We start from the raw sequence: 9,777 nt of genomic DNA on the forward strand, positions 1-9,777 counted from the left end.
ATTGAAATGAGTTTTATTTAGGGCATAAAACCCAACACACGCTTCCTCCCATGCGGCATTAAATGCGACTTGACTGCTCAGGGGAAGCCTGACACCTCGCAGAGATGCCTTAGTGTTACTTGGGCTTCCGGGAGCGTATGGGGCTCCCTATGTCTTCTCCGGGAGGCATGTCCCGGATGCTGCCTTATTTACATAAAGACTTAGCAGATAATTTAAACGTTAAGCTGTTCGATCCACATGTCCTTGTCCGGTTGGTCCACGTATATTTGGCAAAATCAGAGGCAACAATAGGTTCTACCCCCACTTAGCCAGGTAAGCCTAGTTCATTTCTTTAGTTTTTCGGAATCACAGCCCACCATGGGATTTGGGAAGGCACAGTTTATCACATGCCTTTAGGTGAAGCCCATGGTTTCCTTTCTCATAACCCCACCAAAAATTACAAATCATGCCATCAATCTTATTAACAAGATAGTTCGAGCATTTTGTAGTTTGCATGACATAACTTGGCATGGACAGACCCACAAACTTAATAAGAGTAGCACACCCAGCTTTGATGTGATTGTGCACGAAGTCGATGTTTGCCTTTGATGTGATTGTGCACGAAGTCGATGTTTGCTGGTAAAGGGTAAGCTCTGTTGTTGTGGTTGCCCTTTAATTTTTGTTCGATTTGTTATGTGAGACTAGGAAATTTTGTGTTTGGGTGCCTTGGTGGTTTATGCTTTGGTTCTCTCTGCTTTGAATTTACTTCGCTTTTCTCTCAAACTTGTTAGAGAAGAATCATGCTTTCAGTCTTGGAATTCTTTTTGGATTATCCCCTTAAGGGGGTGTTTACTTTCCACTAAGCAACTTTATTGTGTTGTTTAGGCGCAATTGGTGTGATTGATGGGTTTACTGCATTTGTTACGTCATTTGCGTTCGCACGAGGGATACCTTGATCTGCCAAATGGGGATCATGTGGTTCCTCAACATATTTTATAAGTTGCTTTTAAATGTTTTTTTTAATAAATTCAAAATAAAATCTATACTGATAAAATTAAAAAAAAAAATTATTATTTTACAAATATTTGTGCCAACTAAAAATATGCTACTTACAAATAATGTATAAATTCTAAATTATGTGGTTTAGATAAATATATATTTTATGAGTTACTTTTAAATATTTTTTAATAAATTCAAAATAAAATATGTACCGATAAAACTAGAAAAAAATTATTATTTTACAAATATTTGTGTTGTTTGCAAATAAAAAATATTTATATTTATTTACTCTAAATAAAATAATTAAAATTTAAAAATATATAACTATAATAATATTTAAAAATATTATTTATAAATATGTACAATTGTATCTAGTTTGGTAAAAATAATTTGAGGTCGAGAAGAATCCAATCCAAGTATATATAATAGTAGTATACACTGCACTCATAAACAGAAAACTGTTTGTCCACGTCAGAAAATGTTTCTAGATGACGCTTATCCGCACCGCGTTGACGATTTCTCGCTCAGTCCCTAAAGTGGGCCCCACCCAAGTCCCCATTCCAACAAAACCAGCCCCAATCAAAATTCCTATTCTTTCATTCAACACAAAAAACCCATCACAAAAAAATATTTTTTTATTATTACTCTTTCAAAAAAATATTTTATTATTATAAATTATAATTAAACCAAACAAACAAACAACAATAAATAATTCAAACTCAAATTTACAATATTATTTTTGTTTTTTTAATTAATAATAATAATAATAAAAAAGAAGCAGTTAAGAATCAGCGAAAGACATTCGGTTTTTCCGGCTTATCAAACGGAAATCTTATCACGTTGGTTTTCGCTTTCAAAAATCTGTATCCTAATTCTCTCTCACTCTCTTTTCCCCTCCATTTCCTTATTCTTCTCCCTTTCTTTCTTCATAATTTTCTCGAGAAAAAACATAAGAATAATCAAAATCCACTTCCTTTCTTGTCTTTTCAATTCAAAATCAGTTTCTACCGCCTTCGATTGATGATTCTCTTTCCGTCTCTAGATTGTAACAATTTTACTCGATTTTGATCGCAATCATTTAATCTACGAAGAAGAAAACGAAAAAAAGTTTTATTAATGAATCGTCAAGTGGTACAGCGATCGCCGCAGAAGAATCGCCGAACTCCGCTTTTAACAAAAAGACCGCCGCTTCGGGCGCCGATTACTCGAGAGAAGCGGCGAATCGGCGAGTTAGCGGGAGGTACGGCGGCTGAGTGTGCGGCGGTTTGTTGCTGTTTTCCATGTGCGTTGATGAACCTTCTGGTTCTTGCCGTTTACAAGGTTCCCGCTGGACTTTGTCGTAAGGCTTGGGCAAAGAGAAAGAAACGACAGCGTTTAGCGAAGATGGGCCTGTTACCGCAGAGGCCCAGTGGGCCTAGTGGGCTAACGCGCGATGAGCTTGAAGCGGAGATAAAGAGAGTGAAAGAGGCGTCGTTGGAGCAAGATAAGATCAACGGTGGAGGAAGTAATCAAGGAGCAACATCGACCGTTGATCTTCTTGAGGAGGAAATGTGGGAGCGATTCTACGGTGCAGGTTTCTGGAGAAGTCCTTCACAGAGAGAAAATGAATTATAACGTCGTCGTTTCGAATAATTTTTGTTTTTGTTTTCAGTTAATATGTTGTCGTAATGTAAATATGCCTTTTGAGAGAAAGAATGTCGTTTAGGTTGATGGCTCACGGAGAGAACCGTGTGCCTTCCCGCAGGTAATTTTAACGCGGTAGAAAAAAGAATTACAGTGTATATGTTGTGGAAAAAAGATATATTTGGGTGTAGATTTTGACAAAGAAACAAAAGTGGGAATTATGTTGAAGATTGGGTGTTATAATTAGTGGTTTCTCATTGTACAAATTTGTATGTATGTCCACTTAGAGTGATAACAACTTGGCTGGTGTTGGATAATTTCTAATTCCATTTTCTTAATTTTTTTTTTCTTTTATATGGTAATTATGTTTAAGCACTATTTGTTACGAGTGATATATGATGCAGGAATAAATTATGACAAAATACTATACAATTAGACAATATAGCTTGTACTATAATAAGTAGCTATTTACAAATATATTTTTAAAATATAATAAAACTATAAATATATTATCTTATTTCATATTATTATTAATAATTTATTTATTAGAAACTAAACGTGCAATTTTATTAATTATTATTTAGAATTACTTATTAAAAAATTTTAAAATTTATTATATATAGTATTTTAAATTATTTTGTTAAAAAAAATTTATAAAAATAAATAAATAAGGTGGTGTAGAAAAAAATTATCTCGATCATTTAAAACTATTGTTATTATTATATCTTACTTATTTTCATCACCATATCATACTATCACATTCCTTGTCATTACCGTAGTTTACTTATAGTCGTCATTATTGTATTTCTCAAATTTATATCTTAATCTTAGATTTTAAATTTTAAAAATTTTTTAACATTTTTAAGACATTAAAGAAAAATTTTGTTCTGTTATTATTAATTAATATATTTTAAAAAAGTTATTATTATTTTTTAAATATCTTAATTAAAATAAAAAGAAACAAATATAAAAAATGTGATATTTTAGTTATGAGAAATACTAAAAGGCAACCCTCCTTGCTGGCATCATATCACTATTGGTGTAATTAAGTAGCAGGTCTCATATAACTTTAAAAAAATAATATTTAGAGAATATCGTTAACTAATCGTAGAGTGCTACCTATGAAAGGTGTTGGGCAATGGGCACTATTAGTGCCCAATAGTAATACTCTTTAGTTATAATGATGTGATACTTGACATTAAAGTTATCATTTCAGGTTTTGACAAGATCATTCTCTGTAAAACAAATATTAGGCGTAAGTGTCTCCCGCTGCTTCTCCCATGGTGAAGAAGAAGAGGGTTAGCCGGAAGCCTGCCATTGCAGCCACGGAGGTCATCGGAACTGATCAAGATCTCCCTTCTATCCAGGAGGAGGTGGCGGAACCTGAGGCGATAGAAGAATTTCATGATACGATTGAGAACATGATAACAGAGATTGGGACTGAGGTTGTTGAATCAGAGGTCGATCGTGGTTCTCCGAAACCAGGTAATTGGGCTGATGAGGTCGAACAGGCAGATTTCCAAGCTGATGCTAGAGATTTATGGAGCAAGTTCAAAACAAATCAGGTACCATCTCCCTCTACTAAAATTAGCTTTACTGAGCCGGTTAAGGTTGGTGACCAATTTGTGGCTAAACTAGACTTAGAGGAGATAACGGTAGAAGCTTCTTACTGGAAAAATGCTATTGTCTGCTTTGTATTGGGTGCCAACCCTCCGTTCAAAGTGTTTGAGGGATTTATCAAGAGGATTTGGGGAAATTTAGGCATAGAGAAGGTAGTTAGAATGCAATCTGGTAGCACCCTGGTCAATTTTCAGGATGAAGCAACTCGTGACCTCATTCTTGAAGCAGGAGTTATTCATTTTGATAAAAAAAAAAACTAGTGGTGTTAAAGCCGTGGACAACCGATCTTGACCTCATTTGAAGATTTTATAATAAATGAGACTTAACGGTCCACAATGTTAAATATTAATAGCTTTCTTTATTAGATGTCACCAAATTATTCAAAAAAAAAATAATATAAAAAAATAATTAATTATTAGTATAAAATAATAGAGTAATCCTTAATAATAAAAAAATATTTGAAATATTTTAACTCTACCTAAGCATTATTCTAAATTATATTAATAATATAATTGAATTGATTTTCTTGTTTTAGTTGCAAATTGTTTTTTTTTTATTATTTTTTTAAATAAGTTGCAAATTGTATTGACTTACTTATTTGGTTGCAAAATCAAGTTATAAATTTTAAATTGATTTACTTGTATTAATTTGCTTATTTGAATTTTAGAAAGCTCATTATTACCAAAATCCATGAATGATAAACAAATAAGGCACAACTAATGTTGATAATTTCACAATCAAAATCTCAGGGCAACCTTCAAACTATATTTTATTTTATTTTTATAGCATCAATTCAATCTGATCGAATATAAAAAATAAAATAAAAAAAAAAACAAAATATAGAAACAAAAGTACAGTAAAAAAGAATTAGAAAAGGTGTTACACACGTTAATTCCCCCTTTTCCCAATGTATTAAAAAATATCAAACAATGAATTAGTACTCTTATAAACAGAAACTCTAACAACAAACAATAATTAACCCCACTAATTACAAACTATGGCTCTTAACTAAACTTCACCAAACACATAAATAACCCACAAATAATTACAACCTATGGCTGTTTTATGTCAAAATTTGATTTCTGTACAAAACCTTGTCCCATCCATCTGCCAATGTTATGAGAAAAATATCAAAATGACCTGAAAAACAAAAATTGAAAATACTTCAGATTAGAACATACTAAACAATAATGTTGTACACACTGATCTGAATAAACTCAGTCTTATACCAAAGAAAATAATCCAAACACTACTAATAAGGGACATTGAAAAATGATTATTCTGATTTCGAAACAAACTACAAAACTAAATATCAGTCCAATTTGCATTTTGATTTGCTACTCCAAGGAATTTAATTAAACACAGAAATAAATACATCATTCACCATTTTCTGTTGAGTTGTACTAAATAGGTCAAAGACTTGATCATATAAAGTGACCATGATAGCAGGTAAAATGATAAAAGGAAGTGAACCAAACCAAACCAAGCAGAGTCTACAAATAGCTTGTGAATGAAATTGTGACAAGTGATGGGGAAAAGTCGAAAAGGAACGTTACCTGACATAGCGCTGGGCAAGCACAAGAGTCATGTTAGATTTGAGCCTTTGAAAGTTCTGCTGTCAACTTTATAGTGATATCACCATAAGGTACTTCTTGTTGTACATCTACTAGACCACTGCTCTTCAGCACCTGAAAAAAAGGATCAACAATATCAATGAATTTGCCAAGAAAAAGCAGAGAGTAGTTTGCTATTATAGTAGAAGAGACTTGCACTATCACCCAATAAGTATTGGGTTTGTATACAAAATTGCAAACCAATCAAACAAGAAGCTACTTCACTTTCAATTGAAAGAACTTTACAGATAAGGTACAAGTCTTTCTCTTAATAAATGACTTGGAGAATTACCAGTGTTTCCGAGAACATTCGAGCACATAGCCTTCTTGTCTTCCCTTCTAGCAGTTTGTTCAAACTGAGATCTCCAAATAGACCTTCTGAAATTGTGGAAGTTGGTGATTGTCTCTTTAAAAACTGTGCCATGGCCCTGTGCACAAAACATGGAAAAATCAGCATGCTTCTAAGTAGTAGGCAGATTATAATACCACAAGTGGAGAAAGCTTCAATGAAATACAAATGTAAAACCACCTTGTTCTGATAGATAAGGAGTCAATTCCTTGTGTTCCTTGAGAACCTGTTGTCCCCAAAACAAACCACCCAGAATGAAATTATGTCTCAAAATAAATTATACTCTTCAAACCAGTAAAACTAAAAGAAAAGCATTTTTCAATCTTAGTAGAATTTCAAATCAAATAACCAAAAAAAAAAAAAAGAAAAGAAAATATTACCTTCAGGTGTATTGTTGTCAGCCTCCAGAAACCACAGGTCCTACAAGAAACATTATAGCTAATTTAAAATTCTATCACAATTCATGCTCAATTAGGTCCACAACACTATAATTTGGTAAAGAAAAAACATTATTATAAATGATGTGTTACATGAACCCAATGCTATTGATTTTTAAACCAAGTTAGCTACTTATAGTATAGAGAAGATAATTAAGGTAAGCAAAATTATACAATACATATTTACATGTTTTGGATAGAAAATTGAAGAAGCGCGAATAACTTACTTCTGCTTCTGCAGTATTTGGTTCGGGAATAGTAGAGAGATTAGTACGATCCCTCGTATATTCATCAAGTGTCTCCAAATCAGACTCGTCACGTCTGGATGGAACCGAAAAATCTGGCGTTGGAAATTCATGTCTTCCAGTTTCCATCTCTGGGAATGGAGTAGATTTTGCAGTTTCAGATGGTGAAACATCTCTAGGCGAAGGAATAATATTGTCATGGTCTGTAACATGTGTAGAACCTTCAAATTCCGGTATATTTTCATTAATAGGAGTTTGAAACTCTGCATTTTCATTTTGTGGTGAAGCATCAGTTGCAGTTGCAGTTGTAGGAATATGAGCAGGAGACCCGGGAAGCCCAGGCTCGGGGAAAATATCAGGTGCAGAACCAGGAGATGGAGCCGCAGAATCTGGACAAGCCACCTCTAAATGCTGAAGCTTTGAGGACATGTAGTCCTTGTCAAAAATATTACAAAGATCAGAACATAATCCTGCAAAGACAGATTCAAAAGAATTAAGAAATAAACAAGAGCAAAAGAAGACATGGAACTAAACACAATGCCAACATCACTCACCAGTAATGGATGACTCAAAGAAAACCTGTTCCTTTCTCAAATTAACTTTTAACTTCCATATACCCAACACAGTGGATGGGATTTTCCTCCTTTTGCGCAATAAATTACTAGGATCTTCAAGTGCCTTCTTCATAAACCTGCAAAATATCACAACCCACTTATAAGTAAACCAACACTATATTAATCTTAAATTGACAAAACCAAACTTACTTATTAGTCAATACTGGGGCTTCATCATAAAGTTGTTTTCTTTTTCTTGCTCTAACTTTTGGTTTCTGAGCTGATGGTGATGGTTGCATTGCTGCACATAATTGGTCCAAAATCGTTCGACAATCAATGCATAACTTCAATCATATGATAGGGAAAACAAAATGAGCACTCATAAACATACTCACCATATGAAACAGATCCTATTAGGTCCTCTCCTAAGGAAGCAACCGATGCTCGTGGTCCTGAACTTTGCTGCAATGGTGAAACTTGCCCTCCAAGACCCAAATTATCATCAGTAACAGGAGGAATAGCATCTGTCTCCTTCGTTTCTACAAATGCTGGTGGCTCAGGAGTGTCACCAGTAACACTAGTAAACATTGTTGGGATTCCCGGGCTATCATGTACATCATCACGCATTCGTTCAAGTGGAACATCAGCAGAATTGTCACCACTATGCACTGGAATTTCTGCATGATGACTTGAGCCAGGATCTTGGACAACATCATCTGGAACGTTGTGGCTAGTAAAGTTAAAAGGGATTTCATCATCATTCCCTATGTCTGGTTGGACTGGATGGACAACACTGTTAACATAAAACAAAGTAAAATGGCTGCACAGATTTCTCACACAACAAACTAGAGAATCATGGACTAGTAGCATACTACTTAAAACTTACTCTTCCATATCTTTTTCATTTGAAGGAGGATTCTCCACTGGGTGTGAAGTATCATACATATCCTGAAAAGAACCAAGTTTTAGTAAAAGAAGAAGAAAGTAACATCAAAACAAATACCACAGATATTAATATGGAATATAAAACATCCAAGTGTTATACAGATACCTCATGTAAATTTAAAGAGAATAAAACCGTTTCCATTGGAATTTGATCTGCAATGTAAGAATATGAAAACGTTAGAGACTAAAATTTAATAAAAACGGGAGATATAAACAATAACAATGAAAACAAAATCCCACTTGTATAATCTGTCATTGTGATATCTTCATAACTCTTGAGATGTTGGTCAAATGCCCTGAAAGGAAAACAAATGCAGAAACCGCAGTCATGAAACGTGTGATTAAATCAACAAATGAATCAAAGAAGAAGATGGGGCACAAGACTTACCCATCAAGATTAACATCAAAATCCAAATCCATGGCATCGAGCTCGAATATGATTGGCAAAGTGACATCTTGAACAGGTGCGTGCCTTTTATCATCTGGCAAAGTAAGGTCTAGAGAAGAAGAAGGAGCAAAGGCCTTCATCAAGCTAGTAAAAATAGCAGTACAATCCTCGTGAAGATAATGGACTTTCTTCGAGTATATTCGAACAATACCCAATAAGAGATGGCCTGACATTCTTAGTGCAAGAGGAACCTCAGGAAACATGATTCGTTCTAAAACAAACATTAAAAATCGAAAGTCATTACAAATACCCAAAAAGATCATTGCTTTAGTTAAGAAAACAAACAAATCTATAACCATAATCACCAATTCGAAAACAAAAATCTCAAAGATTAAAAATTTATTAGAAAAATACAAACCAACAGTAGAGGAGATATCAGTGGAGATATAGTGGGATTTCTTGAGCTTGTTCTGCAAATGGGCAGCGAACCACACTGTTCCCAAGGGTCCCTTCCGAGCCAGAAAAGTATGGGAGTAGAACATCCTCTCGTTCTTGTGTCTCTTCAACTACTCAAACTCTACAGAAAGAGAGACGAGAAATGGCGGTTATGATTAGGGTTAAGGTTAATAAGGAATAAAGATGGGTTTTTTCTTCTTCTTCTTGTTTGTTTGTATGGTAAAGGTGGGATTTTTGTAGTCTACTGGTATGTCTTCTCCATTTTTATTGAGGAGCAAAGCAAAGCCTGTGGAAACCATAAACTAGAGAAGAGAAGATTACAGAGGAAGCTAGAGTTAGAAAACAGTACTTATATTTTATTAGTTTGGGAATAATAGTTTGGCGGGAAACTTAAGAGGATTTACCCGGGTTTTCTTTTTTGGTTCCCTCTCAGAAATAATAATAATAATAATAATATTAAGGAGAATATGCGGTGGGCCCATATACTCCTTTACACCTCTTCCACGTGTCCCTTTCCTTTTTTTTCTATTTTATAGGCTTCCACTACACACTTCTTTACCAAGAAGTAC

General features: G+C 34.1%; 2 protein-coding genes across 2 annotated transcripts; one reads left to right on the forward strand and one right to left on the reverse strand.

Moving 5' to 3' along the window:
• Positions 1 to 2,094: 2,094 nt before the first annotated feature.
• Positions 2,095 to 2,939, forward strand: LOC115721300 (uncharacterized). The gene has a single exon (XM_030650573.2). The coding sequence runs from the start codon at positions 2,095 to 2,097 to the stop codon at positions 2,590 to 2,592; it is 498 nt and encodes a 165-aa protein (XP_030506433.1). The 3' UTR covers positions 2,593 to 2,939.
• A 2,122-nt stretch (positions 2,940 to 5,061) lies between these two features.
• LOC115718530 (sister chromatid cohesion 1 protein 3) lies at positions 5,062 to 9,777 on the reverse strand. The gene is made up of 14 exons (XM_030647331.2): positions 9,171 to 9,777; positions 8,753 to 9,023; positions 8,605 to 8,660; positions 8,471 to 8,517; positions 8,306 to 8,367; positions 7,815 to 8,212; positions 7,630 to 7,720; positions 7,420 to 7,556; positions 6,848 to 7,335; positions 6,564 to 6,603; positions 6,364 to 6,409; positions 6,127 to 6,262; positions 5,778 to 5,909; positions 5,062 to 5,361 (listed from the first exon to the last, which is right to left on the reverse strand). The coding sequence occupies exons 1-13, from the start codon at positions 9,292 to 9,294 to the stop codon at positions 5,811 to 5,813; spliced, it is 1,995 nt and encodes a 664-aa protein (XP_030503191.2). The 5' UTR covers positions 9,295 to 9,777; the 3' UTR covers positions 5,062 to 5,361; positions 5,778 to 5,810.

The sequence above is a fragment of the Cannabis sativa genome, chromosome 2, assembly GCF_029168945.1.
Source record: "Cannabis sativa cultivar Pink pepper isolate KNU-18-1 chromosome 2, ASM2916894v1, whole genome shotgun sequence".
Lineage (NCBI taxonomy): Eukaryota > Viridiplantae > Streptophyta > Magnoliopsida > Rosales > Cannabaceae > Cannabis > Cannabis sativa.

What these genes read in the sequence shown, in the direction of transcription:
- LOC115721300 (XM_030650573.2), top strand. Translation starts at nt 2,095, where the DNA reads ATGAATCGTCAAGTGGTACAGCGATCGCCGCAGAAGAATCGCCGAACT.
- LOC115718530 (XM_030647331.2), bottom strand. Translation starts at nt 9,294, where the DNA reads ATGTTCTACTCCCATACTTTTCTGGCTCGGAAGGGACCCTTGGGAACA. An exon ending in AATAGGATCTGTTTCATATG is followed by an intron (nt 7,721 to 7,814) that starts GTGAGTATGTTT and finishes AATTATGTGCAG; the next exon opens with CAATGCAACCATCACCATCA. An exon ending in CTTTGAGTCATCCATTACTG is followed by an intron (nt 7,336 to 7,419) that starts GTGAGTGATGTT and finishes CTGTCTTTGCAG; the next exon opens with GATTATGTTCTGATCTTTGT.